Source organism: Fusarium flagelliforme, assembly GCF_020744385.1.
Source record: "Fusarium flagelliforme strain FIESC 12 MPI-CAGE-AA-0113 chromosome Unknown B0J16scaffold_3, whole genome shotgun sequence".
Classification (NCBI taxonomy): Eukaryota; Fungi; Ascomycota; class Sordariomycetes; order Hypocreales; family Nectriaceae; genus Fusarium; species Fusarium flagelliforme.
The window spans coordinates 4,975,268-4,997,659 of record NW_025763505.1 but is presented as its reverse complement, the minus strand read 5'-3'; the positions used below and the strand labels follow the sequence as shown (position 1 = coordinate 4,997,659).

The following is a 22,392-nucleotide window of genomic DNA, read 5'->3' as shown; positions in this document are numbered from 1 at the left end:
AGGCTACGCTGATAAAGTAGCCTAAGTGTTAGTCTAACATTTCATCTCTTATGCTTTTAGGGCCCAATTCTTCTGATTGTCTGAGGACAAGTTCGCAGGTGTCTACAACGACGTGGTACCACAAATCACTGCCCACCTATCACTTGAACGTTATCCTGATAACTTGATGCATATTGGTAGTAATCGATATGCCAATTCTATATTCCTTTCCATTTGTACCTGTCCTGCGTCAATGTTCCAAGCATCCATGCCATTCAGCCGCTACAATCTCTACCTGTAGAACCACCTAGCCATACAAACGCCGCTCTAAACAGACGACACAATTCCGCTAACAAATCCGATCTCAAACCTAAGAATCCTGAACAAGAGTAGGAATGTCGTCAACCTGAGCCTCGCCGTTGAGAATAGCGTTGACGGCTGTGAACAGAGGGTACTCGGACTCGAGACCTCGAGCCTTGAGGAAACTGTTCACCTCTTCGGCAGTGGTGGTACCCTGAATCTTCTGACCGTTCAAGTCCTGTCTCTCGACTTCTTGAACACTGATACCCTTCTCAACGGCCTTCTTGGCACAGCGGAAGTTACGACCTCCGGAGCAGGATGTGATCAGATCTGCGACACCAGCAGATGACTCTGTAAAGGTGGCAGTGTGCACGGTCTCGCCAAAGAACTCCTTGCCAAACTTGACCATCTCCATGAGACCAACGCGCATAATAGCTGCCTTGGCGTTGTCACCCCAACCTCGACCATCAACAAAACCAGCTGCCAGAGCAACAACGTTCTTCAACGCACCACTCAGAGAAACACCGGCGACGTCAGAAACCATCTGAACGTGGAAGTAAGGTCGATGGAACAGCGTTTGGAAGCAGTCCTGGTCCAGAGGAGGGTAATCAGCAGGCATGGCGGTCAACTTGACCTTGGATGTTCGACCGCGGACGTCCTTGTGATGCCCCTCAGGAAGCTCACCCATTGTTGGGTTGGGGCTACCGGTTCGAGGTGTAGGAGCTCTGCTGTTATCAAGAGCAGGAGGATCGTAAGCGATAGTTGTCTCCGACCACTTCTCCTCGGCGATTTCTCGAGCCAAGTTGGCACCACTCAGGGCACCGCAGTAGATACCCAATCCATCACCAATCCACTCGCTGAACAAGCTAATATCTGTGTCTGTAACGTTGACACCCTTGATACAGCTGATTCCTCGGGCGAAGGGAAGAATATGTCCGTTGACCTGTTTGCAGACGTTTGCGATAAACTGGTGGGGCAAGTTGAAGACGAGGATGGTAGAGTCTTTGACAGCGTCGCGAATATCGGGGTTTGCGATGAGGTTTGTGGGCAGAGGAATACCTGGTAGGTACTTAACGTTCTCGTGGTGCTTGTTGATGACCTCTGTGAGCTTCTGGGGCGCATCGCTGTTGATTTCGTCATAGCATTTGGAGTCCTTGGTAATCGTCACTTCCTCCTCATAGACCCACATCTGGACATCTTCCTCGAAAAGATCTTTGTGTGCTCGGGTGTTTTCAGCGACGATCTTGGCAATTGTAGAGCCCCTGATCAGTTTGTTAGTGATTGACTCGAGGAAGGGTGGTCAAGAGGTGACAGAAGAATCGTCCTCCAAGGCCTGAAAGCTGATCCAAGATGCCGAATTGCCTCGTCTCTTGGGCTTTCGGAGGCCAATTCTTCGGACACATTGATGGGTGTAGGTCATACCAATTGCCGGATCCCACAATGGTCACCTTGTGCTTCTTTGAAGGAGCGCCCAAGCTCGCCATGTTGCTGAATGCTGCGATAGAGTAATTGCGTGTGCAAGAGGGTATTCTCAAAGGTTTCTTTAATACAAAACAAGAGCGCACGATGATCGAACGAAGCATAAGAAGTAGGTTTAGAAGAACAGAATAAGATAAGAACAATGGAAAAGGCGGGAGTTGAAAGCTTTATGACTGAGGGAGGGAGGGGTCGTTAGGGTCTCAGAAAAAATGGCCTCCGATAACCTAGAAGACGGAATAATCCAGACACTTTTGTAAGTCTAGACCGGTGTCAAGTGGGCTATTTTATTCTGGCGCTTCAAGCTTGACAGGAGTAGGGGTCAAGCTAGAGCTGATACTGGACCAGCTTTCCAGGTTGTTGAACATGGAGCAAGCCACAATGACGCATGGCAGAATGAAATGCGTGATACCGCCTGCTGCAAGAGGAAAAGCGTCCCATCAAAACCCCATTGATATCCGTGATAATGGAGCTGAGGAAATCTCGACTTCGGGGTGCCTTTGTTTGCGCCGAGGGGTCCTTTTTCACATGCAAGCTGGTAGTAATCGATACAGCTGCAGCTTAATTCTGGTTGTTTTTCTAGACTACCTAAGGTCCCAATACCAATTGTGTAAACAAACTCTACCTACCAGTATATCATCTACCTATAAAGAACTCAGTCTTGATAGCTTCAATTACATCAATCACATGAAAACAAGTGAAAGAATCTTTTAAGTGGGATTTCACATGTCGAACAAAACTCCAAACAAGGATACAGGGGCAACTCTGGGATCTCCGGGGGACAAGGGGCGATAATGCATGCATCAGCAATCCAGGAACGGTACCGAGCCAGGGCCCCGTTAATGACCGCGGGCCGATCCCGGTCGCGTGACGGCACATGTCGAAGACAAAGGTCAAGATCATGAGTCTAAATCAAATGATAGCTATTAAGGTTTCGATACTAAGAGTCTCCTTTTATCACAATCAATTGCTGCCGAGGATGCATCGTGACGTTGGTAGCATACTGGGGTATACTCAACAACATGTAGCCGCTATCAGGTTTACCCCAACCAACGTGCGATCTCACTCATCCCTTTTATCCGGATCAAGTAATGGTACAACAGCACGATTGGACTGAAGCGCAAAGAGCATGCACTAGATTAAACGATATGTCATTCTTCAATCTGATTAGGGTTGAGATGTATGTCAAATATCTACCATGGATAGCACAATGCGCAAAACAGTTACTTTTACTCCCTCTCTGACACTGGTTTCTCAGAAAGATCCTACACAATATTGACCCAAGCTCGGTTCATTTGAGACCTTTTAACAATGCTGCCTTCTCCTCATCTGCAAATGGATGAAGATCAAGCATTCCACCAGACATGGACCGGACCCGTGTAGACAGTTTTCTTGTATCCTTCTGTTCGGTTCTCTCACCATCTCCAAATACCGGCTTGTAGAACTTGTCATAGACCAGCCAGGTAACATTGAACATCACAGTCATGGTAACTACCAACCAGCGAGGTGCTTTACCAGACTTGTCAGCAAATAACTTGGACATGGTGACAACAATGAGAAAGAAGAGGCCGCTAGAGAAGAGAAACAGGAACGCTCCAATCCTCTGTCGCATCGTTGTTATGGTGTATGGCTGTAGCGAATGCAACCAACGCTGGTAATCGTCGGGGAGTTCGTGTTCCTTGGCACCGTCTTTGATAAGATTCAGGTAACGGGCACTGGCTTGTGCGTAACCAGGCTCACGTTGGGGGCCAAGCAAAAATCGGTACCACCACTTGTTCTTGCGAGGATCATCTGGCAAGTCTTTGTCGGGAATCTGTGGTGCAAAGAGCGTCCTGGACATGAAGGGTCTGGGAATTTCCGGGTATGGCTTCTCAGGAATAGAGACCTTTGGAGGCAAGGGGATGCAGGGCACGACGATCTCCTTGTAACCCGCTCCAGCACCCTCAGTACGAATGATAGTGCCGTAATCTTCCTCCGTCACTTCGTAAACAACACCCATAAGACCATCATCCCACTTCATCGACTCGGAGTGTGGTGGCTGCGGTGGGTCAAAAGGTGGAATCGGTACCTTGGGAGGCAGCTTTGGCTTCTCAGGAAGCTTTCTGTAATCGACATTCGCAAAGCATGGCTCTCGATAAGGAATTCCGGGAAGATTAAATCTGAGTTCCAACGTAGGTACCGAAACGTTTACTTGCGAAAGCGGACGAATTCCACGCACGCCCAGGAACGTCTCCGCTGCAAGGTTCGATCCATATGCAAGATAGAGGTAGGTCTTGGGAGATGGATTGTCGCGATTGGCAAGATAATCTTCAGAAGCTTGCGCTAATCGTTCGGTCGATGTACGAGGGATGGAAGCAATCGATGGGTACTTCTTCGGTTCGGGCCGTTGCGTAACGGCGCTGAATTTGCGTAGTACAGCGGCGGTTCGACATTTGTTAGCAGCTTCGCTGGTAGCTGTTTGGTTGGACATGACGCTTAGGGTGAAGCTCCAGCAGCAGCTGTCAGCTTACAACGATGTGATAGGTGGTGTACAGGTCTCGCTAGGCTGTGGTGCTGTCAGATATGCGAAAATAGAACCTGTAAACTATCGCGAGATAAACGAGAACGAACTAGAGATCAACTCGAGAGATTCGTTGGATTATAGATGAAAATATCCATAATGAATAGGTCATAGATCAAAGCGGAGCGGAGATAGAGTGTATCTCCACCACCAATTGCTGAATAATGCGACGCGCGGGTAGCGACATGGATGCTGTTGGCTCGACCGAGAGTCCGCAATAAAGTCCGCTTCTTCGCTGGTTCGTCGGGGGAATCAACAAAACAAGCTTCAATAAATTCCGGACCATCGGGGTTCGCATGATATAATCCACCGACTGCATGGTTGTTGTTACCAAGCAATGTCTAGGCAACGGGTTTCGTAGATTTGGACTCGATCTGGAAGTCAGCTCAAAATGAGACCTGGCAATGCTCAGTAACATGCCATGGTATCTATTCCGCCGTCAGTCGTCCGTCTCCATCTCCTTGATGCCCCGGCTGTGCAAACCCCGACCTCCACCGTCATGTAACCATAAATACTTAGATTTCTTAGTAAGTATTTGAGAAGTTTAGTACTTGCTTTCATCTATTAGGCTTCTGATTAGCTTGGTAATTGGAGGTGCGGATGTGCACAGCCGGGGCATCAAGGAGATATTGAAAAGCAGTCGCCAGCGTGTAAGTCATTCCAGGCCAATGGAAACAGAGAACACCGAATTGAACTGGCACCGTATCGAAATACTAAGTTTAGCAAAATAGACTGGTGGTTCTGAATCGTAGCTGCAATTCGCTTGTACATTCTGGGACGTTCAATTGAATTTTAAGAGATGCAGATTACCTGCCTGAATAAAAGTCTCCTGCCTGAAGGTTTTGGGAAGGAGCCCGCAGACTTTCGTGGATGCTGCTTCCTGGCGCTCCTGCCTGTTGCCTGAAGGCAATAACACTTGAAAACTTTCAACCTCAGAACTTATAAATTCTCCATCTTTCTCTTCGACCATTTCCTCCTTCATGGTCGGAGCCTTGCAATATTTCGCTATCGTTATTCCTCAGATTCCTACTCTTTGATACCGCATGTCAAAGCACAACAGATTCTGAAGAAGTGTAAGTCAGAAGCAGCCCAGCAAATAGCTGCACCCTCCACAGACCGCAATCACTCACACTATTTCAAGTGCATATCGTCATGCCGACGACGCGAAAGGGTGGGAAACCTAATCAGCGTGCAAGAATTCAGTCGCTGCAGATTGGCCAACTCGAGACTACTCCAACAAGCCGTCACCTGCAGTCTCGTCGAGTGGACGATAAGCCCGACCCTCCAAGTGCCCAGCAACCACCACAAGCATCAGCAAATGAGTTCGAAGATAAAATCGACGATGCTGATTTGATGGTCTTGGATGATGAACAAGACGTTCCAAAAGACTTTTGGTCCGAAGCTGCTTCCACTCATCGAAGCACACCTGCTCCGGAGGCAGGCAGAGCCCATTTCGACAGTCCTTCATCGGTTATTGATGACTTTTCGAGCCTGAGATCGGGTTCGGGTAAGCTTCCTAGTACTCAGCCTTTACCATCTCAGTTGGTTGCAGGGCCTCAGGCCAATAACTACGACTTTTCGGAAACAGCAACAACTGCACGACGAAGTTCCCCGGTGCAGCCACACAACACGCTATCACAAGCCGCTCTTGATAGAGCCTGGGAATATCCCGAGAATAACACTGTCCCTGAACTGCCAGGTACCATCCCCGAATCATATCAAGTTCCCGAGATAGACACAATGAAACACTTGCCGGAAAACGAGCTATATGATGCCACCCCGGCATCAGAAGAAGAGGACCAGGCTCCCAACTCAGCTGAAGCAAAGGGAAGCGTATTGAAGCGCGCCAAACAAAAAGTCAAACCAGTTCTTGAGTTTGATGCAACAACACAGAAGGTCATAGAGCCGCAACGCAAGACAGCAAACCAGTCTCCACACAAGTCCATGGTGGAAAGTATGAGGCAAGCATATGCTGCTTCAGTTTCGCCTACTGAGGGCACCAAGAAGCCTACCCCTAAGCCCAGAAAGAAGCCTTCTCCCACGGTCGCCAAAAAGGCTGCTACCAAGGCCGCTTCAAAAGCCCCTCCTAAGCCTTCTCCTAAGGCTGCCCTAAAGGTTGCAAAGCCTTGTCTAAAGACTACTCTAAAGCCCGCCCGAAAGGCTGCTGCCGCTGCTGCTCGGCGAATTACACGTCAATCAGCTCTAGTAGAGGAATTGACTCAGCCAAGTTCTGACGAAGCGAACATCATTTCTCCGGCGGTCGAACGAGCAGACCCTGTTGCCAAAACATCAGCCACGGCGACAAAGAAGACAACAACAACAAAGACGATTGTGAAGACGGAACCTTCATTGCAACCTGCGAAAGCTCAAGAGGAGCCCAAGGCTATGAACAACACTCAAGGCTCGACTGAGAATCCTATTCTACTCTCTAGCGCCGGTAGCAGTTCCTCATTGTCTGATGTTGACGACTTTGCTCCACCCAACGACCAGGCTGAAATTCCACCCCTGAGGCGGACCACTGCACGGGAGAAGTCCATAACTGTGAGAGCCGACCCAAAAGAGCCCCTCCTGCAGAGAACCAGCCGTCCGCCGATTAGGATTGGCCCAGGGGAAGTTCTGTCAGCTCGAGATGCCAACATGCTTGCTCAGTACAATGCTCCCAAGGGAAATACTTTGAAGAGAACTACCACTACACGAGACACACTCGTCGATACCTCTGCACCTCCTCGTAAGGTCATGAAGCGATCTCGAAGCTTCAGTATCAGCCAAGCAGGTAGCCCATTGCCGGTTGACGCAACTGGATATCCTGTTGAAGAAACAAGTCCCATCGATGCAGAGGAATATGAGCCTTCGCCTATTCCATATACCAACAAGCAAACGTCAGGACATAGGAGGTCCCAACGCTTGCGGGATCTTGCGGACTAGGAGTCCCCCTATCCTCAAAGCAACGGTCTACAGCAAGATCTACACGCTCAAATCTTGGCATCGCTGCAAGTTCCCGATGAAAAGCTTCCAGAAGTTCATGATGACAAAGCTCGGGACGAAGAGGAGGCCACTGAACAAACACTGCCCAAAGGACCAAGTGAGGAGTTGTCAGAGGAACTGCATGGGTTTGTCAAGGTAAGCCTACTTGTTTTCCGGTAAAGACCGTACTTACACTATCTAGACCGTGCTTCGTCGACTTCAAGCCAAAGAAGAAGACACTATTTATCGCACTGCGGACGTTTATCAGAAGAACAGTATCGATTGCGTGGGGAAAATCGAACGGAAATACGAGCAAGAAAAACAGCTGCTCAGCAAGACTTGGAAGCAAGATGGTGATCGGTTCGTCCGTGATTCACGATCAGCAAGAGCAGCGCTAGACAAGCAACGTAAACTACGACAAGAGGCAACCCGCACAATGCAAGAGACAGTAGCAAGACGCCAATATCTTTTTCAAAAGGCGATTACAAGTTTACACGCACTTCATGGGCGATTGACCGACCGACAAGCTCAAGAGGATGAGGATCAAGAGTGAGATTTTCTACTGTAGGGTATTTTTGGTCTGATTAGACGAACTGCGGGTCCATGATGGGCCACGAAAATCAGGGTTCAACAGGGATGTAAAGATTGTTTGATGGGTCAAGTTCATGTTGGTCAGGGCGCACTATGTACGCCTGGGAATTGGTAGATGTATGCTCGATGAATGCTTAATACGACGAAATATTCTTGCTGAATTTTACCCTTGCAATGATGATATTACTTGCTCATATGTCAGTTATAGGCAAGTCGTGAAGCGATCTTAATGATCCAGATAAGAAGAGATGGAACAATTCAAGGTTTGAGATGGTGACAGCAAGCTCACGGAGAGACGGATGAATGGGGATTTTACCGCTTTCGTTGAGGCTAGACTGGAAATGGGAAGCATCGTAGACAGGCGTCAGGGTGTCAGACGAATTGGCCGCCGAGACCATAAGAGACGAAATAATTTCGTTACCTTATGCTGGCTTAGACCGGCACTTAGGCTACTTTATTATTGTAGCCTAAGCTTTAGAAGACAATTCTTCTGTCACCCACATGGGTGGGAGGGAAGAAGACTTGGCGATTAGTGACAGCATCGAGGTGATATAACCATGAGATAGCTGAGAAAGACCATTTACGTAGAGATGCTTATCAGTTACAGGTCGAGAAAACCATCACGATTGACCATCTGTCGATTATTCCTTTAACCGCGTGGCTGGTGATGTCGTACTGGAGCATCTCATCCGGGAGACATCCGCGTTCTGAAGGGCTGAGCGGAGTTGGGGAATGGGAAAAGCGGCGATGACGCCGATGGTCTGGTTCAGGGGGTGACGTAGCTAATCTTGTGGCGCGGTGTCATTCCCAAGTCCGAACGCATCATTCATATAAGAGTCAAGAACTTGCTTGAGAAGCTTTTATTTTTGAATATTCGGACTTATTCGCATTCATCGCTTTGACATTGACCGTTTCACTCTCGGACCTCCACTTACTTTTTTGAATCACGCTTTCTTTTCTTCTGTTACAACTTGAAACCTCCACTGAGTAGCATGATGGGTTCAGATGAAGCGGGGCATATTTCTACTCAAGAGCATGGGCACGGGTAAGTTTTGACTGTTTCGTTTTGTGTTTCGTTTGTTTGCGGTTTGCGTCTAGAACAAGTGTTCATCCTTTGTTTGGCTGTCAAGTGATGGTCACCAACCTCATTCACTTCATCTTCATTATCGTCATATGACCTCAGCGTGCCTAAGGGACGAAATAAGAGACGAAATAAGAGGGTCACTTTAGGCCAGTGTTTAGGTTACTTTATTTTCGTTCCCTAAACCTTAGGACATTTCCTCCGTCACTCTGCCTCCGTCTCTTACAAACAGGGGGCCTCCAGGGCACTGCCGCTAGTGCGCAGTGCCGTCCGTCCTGCCCCGCATTCGCCCGGACAAGTCTTGCCGTGGGCCTCCACTGTTCTGGCCTGGTCGCTTGCATGCATCAGGGTATCAGAAAAATTGTCCGCCAAGAGCATCAGAGACGGAATAAAGCGTACACTTTATGTGAATCAAGACGGAATTTTCGGCTGTTCATTTTTGACGCTCTGACTGGTCAATTTTTCATGGGCTGAGCCTCCCGCGCGTCCACGCTCAAGTACGCAGCAATAGCACTGCCCTCGCCCCAGTCTTTTTTCTTCCTCACTTTTTTTTACACCCCAACCATCTCATCTACCTCTGCTACTGTCACCGGTCAGCGACTTCACTTTTGTCGCTGCAAATCGCACTCTCTTTCCTTCTTCTTACAGTCTTCTTCAAACTCTACGCGAAACGTCTTTGCTGTAGCAACATCCTTCGCGATCCCAATTTGTCTACATCATCTCTAACGTCCCTGCCTTCATAGCCGCTTGCACGGCCTACTCAACTTTCGGTCTCGCCGACGACCAGGCAGCTCAAGCTCGGCTGACAGTACGGACTCAAACTTAACCGCAACAAATTCCGACCACGAGGCGACTCCTGCAGATTCGACTCAAATTCAATCATCCCCCGAAATCACACCTCGCTCGTCTACATCATCAACTTCATCTACATCATCCTCTTCAAATAGCAAACAAAGGATGCCGTTTCGTCAGAGGATGGCCCGCCACTTTGGCGATTCAGTATGTGTAACCCCGCATTCCTGCGATTGATGCACCATCGTTAAGATGCGCATTGGTCGACTTTCATGGAATGCGACTTCTAAGTGGCGTACACGCTGACGCCTTACAACAGCTAGCTCCGGAGAAACCCTATCTCAGCTACTACGATGTCCTATTGACAGCCGAAGACATCAAGGCTCTCAAGCATGACTGGTTAACCGACAACAACATCGCTTTTTGGGAAGAGTATCTCGAGCGCGAGATACTTCCTCGGTACCCTCAAGCTCGTATTGTCCTACTCCGTCCTAGCATGACATTCCTTCTCATGAAGGAACCGGACACCCGATCAATCCAATCCGCTCTTCCCGATTTCTCAAAGGTCACGCATGTCTTCTTACCCATCAACGACAATCGTAATGTGAGTGTCGCTGAGGGTGGTAGCCATTGGTCGCTGCTTCTAGTCTCGACTCTTGATGGTGTGGCTTTTCACTACGACTCGCTTGGTGGTGCCAACTTCTCCGAAGCCAATGTGGCTACACGCAAGCTTGCCAACATACTCGGACGACCCCTTCGATTTATCAACCTCGAGGATTGTCCCCAACAGGAGAACGGCAGCGACTGCGGTGTCTTTGTCTGCCTTTTGATGCGCCATCTCCTCGTCAAGCGCCTTCTTTGCGCTAACGCTCGCGAAAAGGTATCGATGAGCATGGGCGGCAAGATGGTCGATAGTTACGGCGGCCGCAAAGAGATGATGCGAATAATCGAGAATTTCCGTAAGGAGGGCGAGCGAAGGCGATCGTGAGTGAACCCCAAATCTGATTTTGCATAACGTATCTAATAGCCAAGATAGGAGAAGCGCCAGCCCGTTTTCGAACAAGACACCGCCGCGGATCGAATAGAGAACGGACTGCTACGGCTCTTGCGAAGAATACGAGGAATTTTTACAACAAATCATGGAAGAAACGGCCGCGAGGAGGGGTATCACTAAACCGTCCAAGAACGCGCAGACGAAGAGATCCCCAGTCAAGCAAGAAGAGAAGAGGTCCTTTTCCGACCAGGGCGCAAATGAGCCAGCCACTACACCAAAGACTCCTCCAAAGTCGTCAACCTTGCCTCCTTGGGCTGGAATGAAAGACTTTGGGCGCCCAAAGAAATTCCTTCCAAGGTACCACCCAAACTCAGCTCCGACTGTGCTTGGTCCTCGCGCATACCCCGACCGCATTGTCAAAGAACCCCGGATCCATTCGAGTCCTTTAACACCCGTCGAAGTCCGGGGCAAGCGGTCCTCCAACTCTACTCCAAGTCCAACTCGCAAGATGGTCCAAGCAAGCTGATTCACTGTTCTACCACTGTAATGAAATTCACGAAGGATGTCATGCGTTCACGGTCGATTAGTTCTGTTTTTGTCTCGATTTTTAGTTCGCTTTGCTTTGCTACATGGCGTTGGTGGCAGCGAAGAGCAGCGAGGGTATGACGAGGATTATTGTGCTCTTATGTACGATGCTCTATTCTTATCATTTATGCTTTTATTCCCAGATATCAAGTAATGCAAGGGATTTGCGAGTGTTAGCGATTGAGGCGTTGGTTAAGGCAAGGAAAAAGAAACAGCATCGAGTGCTGGGTTTATAGCCTATGAAGAATAATACATTGATACTCATATCGTATGAGCTGTAATGAATGTGAATTGTTGTGAATGATATGATTGAGGTCAACTCCTGAACGCCCAAGTAGAATCTATGTAGTGATATACCGCCTTTGACCAGCACTCCCAGATCATCTGCTATTGGTATCTTTTACTCCTCTGGTTCACTGCTTCTCAGCAAAAGCAGGGTTCTGCTCCATTGTGGAAGAGATAAATCCCCTCAATGCCGCCCACCGATTAGCTGTCGGCGCAGGCGCAGGCGTATCCTTCTTCTCCTCCGCCATCTTCTCATCCCCAACACTCTTCTCCTGCTGCGCCGCCAGCGTCGCCATATTGACCCCAAACCTCTCCATCTCGCCCTTAACAACTCTCTCCTTCCTCTTCAGCGCACCCCTTTTGCTCTTTAAACTCTTATGCCTGATCTTTCCCTGCTGCTCAGCATCCGCCTCCTCGAGCTCAGGTAGCGCATCAGCGAGACTGTCGAGTGTAGTAGCGAGTTTCTTGCTTGGTCGGCGGCGCTTTGCAGATTTTGAGATGCGCGCAGATTGAATGCGGGATACGAAGGAGGAGTGCTTGATGAGGCGCTTGTCGCGCTTGGTGGAGAGGAAATCGTCTGTTACGGCGGCGTCGTCACGGAAGACTTTTTGGGGCGCTTGAGGGTGGATTTGGCCTGTTACGCGCTGGTGGCGAAGGGTTCGGGCGGAGGGCTTCTTGAGGCCTGGTGGTTGAGGAGCCTGCATTTGTTAGTTAAATTGTGTTTGGGGGAGTTTCATTGAGGTGTCAGAAGAATTGTCCTCCACGGCTTAGACCACAGAAATAAAGTCACCTAATTGCTAGCCTAAGCTTGCATAAAATGACTAAATCATTTCGTCTCTTAGTTCCCGGCGGCTAATTCTTCTGACACCCTGGCGAGGGCGTACCATTTTGTGCTGTTGTGGTGGAGGATGTATGATGGATGTTGGATTTGGGATTATTGGTGTTGAAGATTTGATGGAAACATTTTCGGTGAGTGGCGCTTCACCGAGGTGGTGGGGTACACCGAGCCGGTATGGAGGGGCACTTGAGTTCTATCATATGAATTCGAGACCCTGGATTTAATGGATATTTAATTTTAACTTATCATTGCTAGAAAGCCATATAGCCAGAAGTTTAGACTGAAGATTGAATTTTAACAATGAACTGAGGATCTCTTGCGAATGAGCTCGTAGAATTAGTAATTCTATTCACCTTTAGTGGGGTTGGGTTGGATCTTCCTCAGATGATGCTATCACGTAACTTTGAACTTACAACCCACATCCTCACTCCATCATCCTGTGAAAATGGAGACCATCGATAAACTCAGAAGGGAAATTGCAAAACGAGAAGTCGAGCTCGCAGACCTGCGCTCTCAACTCGAAGCAGCAGAATCCGAAGCACGCGAAACTAGGACCGAGGAGTCATGGAAATGGCCTCTTGAGAATCACGAGTATGAGCGCTATAGCAGACAGATGATTGTTCCAAATTTTGGACTTCAAGGTTAGTTATCATTTCACATCTTGAAACTCGATGTTGATTGCGTTAGGTCAACTGCGCTTGCGAAAGGCCAAGGTTCTACTCGTCGGCGCTGGAGGTCTAGGATGTCCTGCCGCTGCATATCTCGCTGGCTCAGGTATTGGAACAATTGGTCTCGTTGACGGCGATGAAGTCGAAGTTTCGAATCTACATCGTCAGGTTGCGCATTCGACTGGTCGGGTGGGCATGAGTAAAGTACAGAGCGCAATTACTTATCTGAAAGAGTGAGATGCCCTCCCCACACAAGAAGTCTGAACTAACAGATCAAGTCTTAACCCAACGATAACTTACCATGCGCACAATACACATCTCACGCCTCAGAATGCGCAGGATATAGTGTCTGGATATGATCTTGTCCTTGATTGTACGGATCACCCTACATCTCGCTATCTGATTTCAGATATCTGCGTTCTTCTCTCAAAGCCTCTTGTCTCAGCATCTGCGTTCCAAACTTCCGGTCAACTTATCATTCTCAACAACCCTCCTGGAAAGGGACCTTGTTATCGTTGCGTCTTTCCTACACCACCACCTCCTGACAGTGTGGTAGGATGTGGTGAGGGTGGTATCATTGGACCTATTGTTGGTACCATGGGTGTCCTGCAAGCTCTTGAAGCGATCAAGCTTATTTCAAGAGGTGATCTTGAGATCCATGGAGAGGCAAAGACACCAATGTTGCTGCTCTTTACTGGAACTTCCGACACACCTTTCCGATCCGTGAGGATGAGAGGTAAAAGAAAGACATGTTTGGCTTGTGGTGATGAGAATGGTTTGACGCTGGAAGAACTCAAGACGTCAATGGACTATGTCCAGTTTTGTGGTGTCAGACAGCCGGTTCAATTGCTCAAGCCGGATGAGCGAGTGACGGCAAAGGAATACGAGACAATATCAAACTCAAGAGATAAAGAGACTTTGTTGGTGGACGTCCGAGAAAAGGAGCATTTCGATCTCTGCAACATCTCGGGTTCGATCAATATTCCCATCAGCCGCTTCATGAGCGCCCGTGGTGAAGCTACACCCGAAGGCTGGCCAAGCGATTTACCACCATCTACACCTATATACTTGGTTTGTAGAGTCGGCAACGATTCTCAAATTGCGGCACAGAAGCTCAAGGATCTGGGATTGGGGAACGAGCGATTCATTGGTGATATCTCCGGCGGATTCAAGTCGTGGAAGGATACTGTCGATTCTAGTGTCCCATTCATATAACCATGCGTCAGGGTGTCAGAAGAAGTGGTCGCTAAGAGCATAAGAGACGAAATAATTTGGTCATCTTACACGAGCTTAGGCTAGCAATTGGGTTACTTTATTCTGTAGCCTTAGCCTTGGAGGATAATTCTCCATCTGCCATGAAACCAGATTAAAAGGAAAAGGGATAGTCGATTGGATGAGAGATTTTAATGATATACATACAACGCCCGCATTATCCGGGCTTCAACACCAGCTGAGCCATTACATCCGTCGTTTTGCCATCAAGTCAACAAGACTTGTAAATTTGAAATGAGTTTCTTTTTGTGATTTATACAAAGTTGGCAGTCTTCTTTTTGTTGAATGCCTTTTGATCTTTTAGCCATTGGCGGTATCCAGCTACACTAGAGATCTTCTCGCCGTAGAAATCAGGGACTAGTAAAATGACGTTAGTTTCTCAATCACAAAATTAGTCGAAAAAAACTTACCAGGGTTGCTGGCGCTCGAGTTGGTGGGGTCAACTCGGTTCTTCTTGATGCGCTCAAAGAATTGAGCCTCCTTCTGCGTCATTTGCTTCTTCCACGTACGGTTCAGGATGTAAAACACCTGGTTTCCCATACTAGGTCCGCTCAACCATCCGAGTCCTGAGAACGCGAGCGTCATAAGTCCCAGCGTCATGAATGGATCGAGAGGGATCTGAGAAATAATCGGTTCCGCGCTACCCGTTGAGAGGAAAACGGCTCCTGCGCCGCCGGCGAACATGCTGTTGGTGATAGAGAAGAGGAGCTGGTATCGTCGACGCTTGACTCGCATCTTGAAGAAGCTGTTCCAGTCCAGAGGGGGAAGACCATTGTCGTTGCTGGGCGCAGCTCGAACGGGTTCGGGCTTGGCGACATCTGAAGCGCTGCGGGCAAAGGACTTATTGATCGAAACGGCGGGAGTAAAGTATTGCTGTCGGAACGGCGAGCGCGAGGAAAGACATGATGCGGGACGAGCGGCAGAGATGGTAGTCGAGAACGAAGCTTTCGGGTTTGAGCGCACGAGACCAGTTGCCGGCGAGCGCAAGACGAAAGTCTTGAGCGAAGCCATATTGAAAACGTTTGTCGAGATCAATTGACGAGATTCAATTGATTGATGATGGAGTGGAGATTGAAAAGTGTCGTTGTGCCGTCGGCAATTTTTGGCGTGACGTGGGGATGCTGAAGCTCGGGTAGAGCTGTGTTCGTGATCTCATGGCCGATGGAAAAGCTGGGCGTCTGCTTAGGCGCGACTAAGCGCTGCCGCCGTAGAGGTTCAGTCGGAGGAGGTATAGCCCCGCCTACCCCCTAATAAGTCGGGCTATATAGTCTTAGAAAGGGAATAAATTATATAAAGTTAAAAAAAGACTATATAGTTAGTAGCTGTAATAGCTATGCTAGTTGTAGCTAATTTCTTTATAATAATATTAATATTAAAAGAAATATTAATTCTCTTACTTTTAAGACTCTTCACAGTTATTCTTTTAACACTCTGATGTCTATATCTTCTTTAGCCTATGCTGGGACCCTGTATCGCTTAGTCATTCTCTAGTACGACCTTCTACTGCAGAGTCTAAATCACCAACCTAAACATCCCGCGCGTTTGAGAAGTTCGACACGACTGTATTGGACACAACGAAAGGGCCTGCGATAGTCGCACACTATTTCAGGCACGGATACTCTTATTCAGCTTTCTAGATGATTCAAGCGCTTTATTTCGCGTTTGCGATCAATCCCTACACGATTACGAGCTGTCGCGCGTGTCACGGAGCTCAACCGGAGCGTCTCAGGTGGTAACATACGGGTTGTCCTCCAAGGCTTGTCGTCTAAGGCTTAGGCTGCCGAAATAAGGTGGCCTAAGTACTTGTCCAAGCTCCCATAAGGTGAATAAGCTATTTCGTCTGTTATAATTTTAGCGGCCAATTCTTCTAACTAACACCCCGACCAGCGCCGACGCGATGGATGTTATTCAAGATCAGCCGACGAAGTCTCGAATAAAAGTATGTATTCCCGAACGACCGAGGGATTACGTGCCTGGCAGCGGCCCGCCGTTACAACCGATCAGCTTGCTTCCGCCGAAGGACTCAACAGCTTATATACTCGAAAGAATCATACTACCTTCTCCGCCAGGCGTAGTAGCTGCAGACGGAAACCCTCTTCCTAGAAGGATGACATACATCGTGACCTGGAGCGATCTTCCCGCGGCGCAGATGTTAGTGCCTGCCATGGATATTCTGGATTATGTTTCTCCGCGAGAGTTGGAAGAGTGGGAATTCAAGAACACAGAAGAGCAGATGGAGAATGAAGCTATACAAAAACAACAGATCCAGGCTGGCGAAGCTCCGAAGAAAAAACGTGGACGACCACCCAAGCACAGCAAGATAGAAACTGCTGTTGTGGCGCCGGACGAGGAAGAGACCATGGTGCGTGGTGCTATGACGATACAAACGCCGACGAAGGACAGGTTACAGGATTTCGAAGGATTGTCAGATGAAGATTCGATACCGGTGGGAACGTTACAATGGGAAACAACCGGAGAGTCAGCTGGGGCAGGAGAGCAAGGATTCGACGATGGAGGCGAGGATTTTGACAATACACCCGTTGCACAAAGCGATATGCTACATCCTCTGAACAAGACCACTTTTAATGGCTTACCCAACCTACGGCCTACAACCGAAAACAAGTCGAGCTCACAGTGCAGTATTTCACAAACCCCAGTGCCCCTGCCACCACAAGCCTTCATGACAAAATCGGAAAAACAGAAGTCCGTTGCAGCTGAAGAGGAGCCCGAGGCCGAACTTGAGCCTGAGCCTGAGCCTGAGCCTGAGCCTGAGGCTGAGCCTGAGGCAGAGCAGGCCGACTGGGAAGTCAAGCGCATCGAAGATATGAACATCTACGATGTCGAGGGTGGCCAAGTACGCTACTTTAAGGTCCGTTGGGAAGGAGACTGGCCACCAGACCAGAATCCAACATGGGAGCCTGAGGATAACCTCCCTGCCCAGCTCATTCGCAATTATCTCAAAAGGGGAAAAAGGAAACGCACGGGGAGCGGTACGCCGAAAAGACCAGCTGCTGCACAACCCGCAGTAGCACCGTCGTATCCTAAGAAAAAGTCCATGAAACAAACGACGCTATCTTGGGGTGTCCCTGCGAAGCAGTACAAGAGTGTTTCCGAAGCTTTTGAAGGGTTTGAAGAGGATGAACTCGGTCTACCATTGAGAGAGGCACCAGTTGAAGAAGAGCAAGACGATGAGTTATTTGTCGTAGAAGAACCGCCGGTAAAGAAAAGTCGCATGAAGACATGGGTTGGCAACAATTTAGATCTCGATTGAACATGGGATGCAGAGGTGTTTTGTTTACGGAGTTGATGGAAGCATTTTTGACATGGCGAGGCGTTGGTTATTATTGAAAAGTTATTCACGGCGGACATAGCATAGAGATACCCATGATTATCAAAAGACTTGTTATTGAATATGTACTTTTCTCCCTTGTCCATTCCTGATATGCGATTCCTGATGATGAGATGTCCTCTTGGTTCCTGTAATATCCTTCGTAGATGTGATTTTCGGTTCACCAAGCCTAGTAGTCAATCATCCCGTGGTAAATTCTCAGTATCCATATTCATCTCGTTCTTGCGGAGGTTCCAAAAAATGTGTGCATCAAATTGCTGTGTCGATGCATCGTGTATGCATATCCTTCATAGATGCGACGTTCGGTTCACCAAGCCTAATAGTTAATTATTGAGTGAGGTTGAATATTAGCGTCCATGAGCTATATCGTTTGTTCGTAGGTTCTAAAAAGTGTCGATTCGTTGTTGTAGAAAAGCATCGCGTAGTCGTTCTGGTTCCTGATATGCCTATACTAAGATTGATGGCTTTCGGGTCACCACTCCTAGTCGTCTATTCATTCTAGTAAAGGTAAATCTCAGCGTCCATGAGCGATCTTGTTCTTCCATAGGTTCCAAGAAAATGTGTAGATGCATCGTCTATGCATTCGGACGGCAAGATGTATTGCGTGTCGGGTAGGTATGTGTCGCCTGCATGTATGCAAGGCATAGGGAATCGTGTCCGTAGGTATTAGTTCGATGTGTCAATGACATCCTGGATGAGATAGGGGTAGGCGTATGCGTAGATGTTTTGGGCAGGTGCAGTAAATCTGAGGATATCACCAGCGTCCCAGGGAGGGAGACCGAGACGTTCGTTCTCTTCCCGTCTCCAAGCAGCAACCTCGGCGTAAGCATAGAAGCGACGAATGTCGAAGCCGGTTCGCTGAGTGAAGATATGCCAAAAATGGGCGTACTGTTCGTCGAGAACTGTTCGGGCCTTGAATTCGGCTAGGTCAATACCTTGATCACGGACGTAGGTGTTGGTCGCCAAGTTGTGGCATGAGTAGATCGTAACATCCACAAGGATGTACTCAGCGAGGTCCAACATGAGGCTGGCATGGATCATGGAGCGATCCACTCGACGGGTCTTGATCCGGTCTTGAAAGAGCTCCAGAAGCTGAATCGTTGTGCTTGGAGCTGCTATAGTTGTGCAGGAGTTGACTGGACGGCGTGGAATTGGTTCGCCAAACTGCGGCGTTTGGACGTGTTCCTTAAACATATTAAAATCCGGTTTGTTCCATAATGTTTCCAGCTCAAGAGGGTCAACGTGTTCAGCTGTGTGCAGACGCGCATCCAACTCAGACACAGGACTGTCAGATGGAGTGGTGCCTAGCCCAAGTAGAGATGGCAATGTGCTGTAGCGACTGAATCCGCCTTGGGTGATGAACCTGACAAAGCGGGTAGACTGGAAAATGCTGGTGAATTCGATATTGAGTTTTCCACCGAGGGTTTCCTCATTCCGCTTGTAGGAGGCACGAATGATATGCCTTACCCCAAACTTCTTGAAGAGAGCCCAGATAGCTTGCTCAGGGAAGTTAGGTAGGACGATAGATCGCCCTGAGCCACCGTCGCCTGGCACGCCAAATTGGCATGGATGGCCACGCGTGATGGGGTGGGATGGACTCAATGTCTGTTTGGCCGTGACCTGATGGTATAAACCTTCAACGTCAATAAAGCAGAGGCCATGCTCCTTGACCTCTTCAACAAACGCCTCCGCAGTCTGAGGGATGTTGAATTCAACCATGGCAGTCATGTAGCCAGGGATGTCTCGGGAGGTGGGCTCTGGGTTCAGGAAAATGCTGACAAGACCGCCTTCGCCAACGACAGCATCGGCGACTTGAATAATTGATGTCGAGCCAGGAAGGCCAGTTAATATTACTCGACGAGACGATTTGCAAGCATTGGGGTTTGGGTAAATCCATTCGCTCTCCTGAGGACCAAAAGTGAAGGGGAACTGGAGTCCCACCCCCTGAGGAGGCTCCTCGACGGCTTGATTGTCCAACTGGGAGGGCTCGACGAACTCCTAGTTCGACGTGTTGCTCTCAGTAGGTGATGGTGGGCAACGTAGAGGTTCTTTCATGAGAGGTGAGCCCATTCTGGAAGAGACAGCTGATTTAATCTCAAGGATTGTGCTTCGAGAAGGGACGATATCTCCAATCTCATCCTGTCAAGATGTTAACAGAGTTAATCAGAAGAGTATAGAAGTACTTACTTGTTTTCCGCTGAGGGCGGCGATTTGTTCATGAAGAACTGAGAGCCTGGCAGTGTTGCGGCCGATGATTCGAGAAAGTTGGGACATTTGAGCGGTCTCGTGAATGACGTCTTTGCCTTTCAAAACTCCCTCATCAATCTCTTCCTGTGATGTAGATTAGTATCAAGATTCGAACCTTGTTAAGACGTGTAGCAAGTTGATTTCGCTTACCTTGAGATCTTGCAGTTCATGCTTCTGGGTCTCACACAGGCCGGTGAGACGCTTCAACTCGTCGTGGTTCTCCATGAGGAAGATCATTTCATCCGAACTGAGAACCGGTGGGGACGCTGGGGAACACATTTTTGTGTCGGTGTGATGATTAGGTTTGATGTGCGCAGTAGGTAAATGGTTGAATGTGAAGGAATGTGTAGGATGAAAGATGGTGTAGAAAGGAGGAAGATGATGTAGGAGGAAGGGAGAGGAAGTGGGAGGAAGAGGGGAATAAATAGTGAGGAGTGGGTCTATGGGAGCCCTCCAAAGCACAAGAGGCGAAATACTTTGGTCACTGTATGCTAGATTAGACCAGTACTTAGGTTACTATATTACGGGAGGTGACCTAAGCCTTAGACAATAGATTCTTCTGTTACCCACCTTTGGGGGCTGGGAGCAAGGGGCAGCAACAGGCAAACGACAGAGGGGACTTGCTGGAGGGGAGGCTGACGAGGAGGATATCAAAGATGGGCGTGACAGTGACTGTAAAGCAGTCCAAGACGCGTCTACCGGAACTCCTGGCCTATAGAAGATGGGTTTCGACAAACCTGCGGAGACTAGCTTACGGGTGGTCAGCTAGCAGATAGGTAGTAACGTTACCAGTAATGTCTGTTGGAGCATGGACCCAGGGAAGCCCGTAGACGCTCGCAAAAACAGATTCTTTGTAGACTCGGGAACCAAAAGCTGATCAGTTTGATCAGGCAAGGAGAGGTATTCGTCGTGGGGAGATGCGAGGAAGTGTTTAGAATATCTCCATCCAAGTAGCAGACTGTACTGGAGGATCAGTATTCTTTCGTAGTTCTTCTTGTTCTGTATTTAGTATTCATGTTTCTTGAAATAAGATAGTGTGCGTTGGACTCTTTAATTTCGCAAGTGACTATGCGTTCCCGTCCACCAAGATATTTGGGCCCACACTGACAGCCGTGCAGCTATCACCAAAGTGCAATTTTGTTGTTTTGGTTCATGTAATTTCTCGACTCGCGTTGCAATCCGTTCCAGTGACTACTCAGTAACTCGAAAACCACAGACCATTGCCACTCTTGACACTTGTGAGTTCCCTTCCACAGAAATACCAGTTTTGTACAAAGGGAGTTGCAGAAAAACACGCCGGCGGTAGCAGAGATGTACATGGCACCGCCAACTGCCCTTGGCACGACAAGATGATCAGACTCGCAGAGGCATGCAACTACATAACCTCGACCTGCGACCAGGAGCTCTGATGATTGTGCGGTTGGATCTAGAGGTAAGCCCCTTAGCTCACTCTGAAGCATATCCCGAGACCAAGCTGACCCCTTGCTGTGGTAACAGCATCACAGACTTCATCCGTGGTGTTGACCACACGTCGAGCACACCCCAAATCGAAGACCCTACTATACCTCGAACGTTCACATCGGCCATCGCATCCCTTACTCTTGCGGCAGCACGAAAAGCTGCATCGTATACGGCGGTAACCTTGATCAGCGGCACTCGAGACATCCGCGGGACCCATGGCATCGTCTCCGTGGTCGAGCATGAGAGAAGGATTGTTGAAGCATAGGAAAGGGGTAGGGCTTCCATCATCACCAGGTTTGGCCGTTCAGCGGAACACTGACGATGAACAGATCTTCGCTCGAAGGAATACCGCCATTGAACACAGCACACACACAAAGAGCGCCTTGACCGTTGAACTTACTCTCGAACACCGCCGCTGGGACTTACTCCTTGTTCGATAGTTGCACAGGCTATTCGAGTAGTCATACTGCTTAGTAGACACAATGAACATATCATCGAAGCCCAAACACTTGCTGAACAGAGACAAAAGCCTTCCTTTTAGGGTCCTGCTGATCGGATTTACACCTAGGCGCGTTCAGAAGACACAGATATGCCACGAGAAACTCCTAAGACACTTGCTTCGATAGAGACGACACTTCGCGGCAACTACCGCAACACTGCCGACAGAGCGCCAGGCGCATTACGCAGAGTATCCGAGAGATCATACCGCTTAGCAGACGCGAAGAACTTATCGTCGAAGCCGGAGCACTCATAGAGCAGAGCCATAGCCCTTTCTCTTGATATCCCATTGATTAGACTCGTATCCAGGCGCTCCAACAGACATGGACATGCCACGAGTAACCCCTGAAACACTTCCCTCGACAGACACGCTACGCGGTAGCTACCGCCAAAGGACATATAGAGCGCCAGGCGAATTGTGCAGAAATCCAGGGTCATGCTGCTTAGCAGAC

General features: G+C 48.7%; 10 protein-coding genes across 10 annotated transcripts; 5 read left to right on the top strand and 5 right to left on the bottom strand.

Annotated features, from left to right (window-relative positions):
• Nucleotides 1-44: 44 nt before the first annotated feature.
• Nucleotides 45-2,075, bottom strand: B0J16DRAFT_339862 (NAD-dependent glycerol-3-phosphate dehydrogenase N-terminus-domain-containing protein). The gene is made up of 2 exons (XM_046127600.1): nucleotides 1,702-2,075; nucleotides 45-1,541 (listed from the first exon to the last, which is right to left on the bottom strand). Exons 1-2 carry the CDS (start codon nucleotides 1,860-1,862, stop codon nucleotides 350-352), a joined length of 1,353 nt encoding a protein of 450 aa, XP_045985461.1. The 5' UTR covers nucleotides 1,863-2,075; the 3' UTR covers nucleotides 45-349.
• A 650-nt stretch (nucleotides 2,076-2,725) lies between these two features.
• B0J16DRAFT_339860 (uncharacterized protein) lies at nucleotides 2,726-4,471 on the bottom strand. Its single transcript, XM_046127599.1, has one exon. It carries the CDS (start codon nucleotides 4,223-4,225, stop codon nucleotides 3,047-3,049), a length of 1,179 nt encoding a protein of 392 aa, XP_045985460.1. The 5' UTR covers nucleotides 4,226-4,471; the 3' UTR covers nucleotides 2,726-3,046.
• A 996-nt stretch (nucleotides 4,472-5,467) lies between these two features.
• B0J16DRAFT_371382 (uncharacterized protein) lies at nucleotides 5,468-8,273 on the top strand (the record flags this gene model as incomplete). Its single annotated transcript, XM_046130404.1, has 3 exons — nucleotides 5,468-7,194; nucleotides 7,261-7,435; nucleotides 7,482-8,273. 3 exons carry the CDS (start codon nucleotides 5,468-5,470, stop codon nucleotides 7,830-7,832), a joined length of 2,253 nt encoding a protein of 750 aa, XP_045985459.1. The 3' UTR covers nucleotides 7,833-8,273.
• A 1,383-nt stretch (nucleotides 8,274-9,656) lies between these two features.
• B0J16DRAFT_117030 (Ulp1 protease family protein) lies at nucleotides 9,657-10,834 on the top strand. The gene is made up of 2 exons (XM_046121553.1): nucleotides 9,657-10,727; nucleotides 10,780-10,834. The coding sequence occupies exons 1-2, from the start codon at nucleotides 10,021-10,023 to the stop codon at nucleotides 10,826-10,828; spliced, it is 756 nt and encodes a 251-aa protein (XP_045985458.1). The 5' UTR covers nucleotides 9,657-10,020; the 3' UTR covers nucleotides 10,829-10,834.
• A 48-nt stretch (nucleotides 10,835-10,882) lies between these two features.
• On the top strand, nucleotides 10,883-11,263 carry B0J16DRAFT_383409 (uncharacterized protein; the record flags this gene model as incomplete). Its single annotated transcript, XM_046131329.1, has 1 exon — nucleotides 10,883-11,263. The coding sequence occupies one exon, from the start codon at nucleotides 10,883-10,885 to the stop codon at nucleotides 11,261-11,263; it is 381 nt and encodes a 126-aa protein (XP_045985457.1).
• Nucleotides 11,264-11,598: 335 nt separating this feature from the next.
• On the bottom strand, nucleotides 11,599-12,557 carry B0J16DRAFT_339851 (ribosome biogenesis protein SLX9-domain-containing protein). Its single transcript, XM_046127598.1, has 2 exons — nucleotides 12,492-12,557; nucleotides 11,599-12,305 (listed from the first exon to the last, which is right to left on the bottom strand). The coding sequence occupies exons 1-2, from the start codon at nucleotides 12,492-12,494 to the stop codon at nucleotides 11,736-11,738; spliced, it is 573 nt and encodes a 190-aa protein (XP_045985456.1). The 5' UTR covers nucleotides 12,495-12,557; the 3' UTR covers nucleotides 11,599-11,735.
• Nucleotides 12,558-12,813: 256 nt separating this feature from the next.
• Nucleotides 12,814-14,439, top strand: B0J16DRAFT_303397 (uncharacterized protein). The gene is made up of 3 exons (XM_046124672.1): nucleotides 12,814-13,086; nucleotides 13,133-13,346; nucleotides 13,392-14,439. Exons 1-3 carry the CDS (start codon nucleotides 12,891-12,893, stop codon nucleotides 14,326-14,328), a joined length of 1,347 nt encoding a protein of 448 aa, XP_045985455.1. The 5' UTR covers nucleotides 12,814-12,890; the 3' UTR covers nucleotides 14,329-14,439.
• B0J16DRAFT_303393 (Presequence translocated-associated motor subunit PAM17, mitochondrial) lies at nucleotides 14,302-15,541 on the bottom strand. The gene is made up of 2 exons (XM_046124671.1): nucleotides 14,796-15,541; nucleotides 14,302-14,742 (listed from the first exon to the last, which is right to left on the bottom strand). Exons 1-2 carry the CDS (start codon nucleotides 15,394-15,396, stop codon nucleotides 14,639-14,641), a joined length of 705 nt encoding a protein of 234 aa, XP_045985454.1. The 5' UTR covers nucleotides 15,397-15,541; the 3' UTR covers nucleotides 14,302-14,638.
• A 288-nt stretch (nucleotides 15,542-15,829) lies between these two features.
• On the top strand, nucleotides 15,830-17,769 carry B0J16DRAFT_339848 (uncharacterized protein). Its single transcript, XM_046127597.1, has 2 exons — nucleotides 15,830-16,207; nucleotides 16,273-17,769. The coding sequence occupies exon 2, from the start codon at nucleotides 16,283-16,285 to the stop codon at nucleotides 17,654-17,656; it is 1,374 nt and encodes a 457-aa protein (XP_045985453.1). The 5' UTR covers nucleotides 15,830-16,207; nucleotides 16,273-16,282; the 3' UTR covers nucleotides 17,657-17,769.
• A 461-nt stretch (nucleotides 17,770-18,230) lies between these two features.
• Nucleotides 18,231-20,260, bottom strand: B0J16DRAFT_397477 (uncharacterized protein; the record flags this gene model as incomplete). Its single annotated transcript, XM_046132318.1, has 3 exons — nucleotides 18,231-19,732; nucleotides 19,922-20,065; nucleotides 20,132-20,260. 3 exons carry the CDS (start codon nucleotides 20,258-20,260, stop codon nucleotides 18,401-18,403), a joined length of 1,605 nt encoding a protein of 534 aa, XP_045985452.1. The 3' UTR covers nucleotides 18,231-18,400.
• Between the last annotated feature and the right edge of the window lie 2,132 nt (nucleotides 20,261-22,392).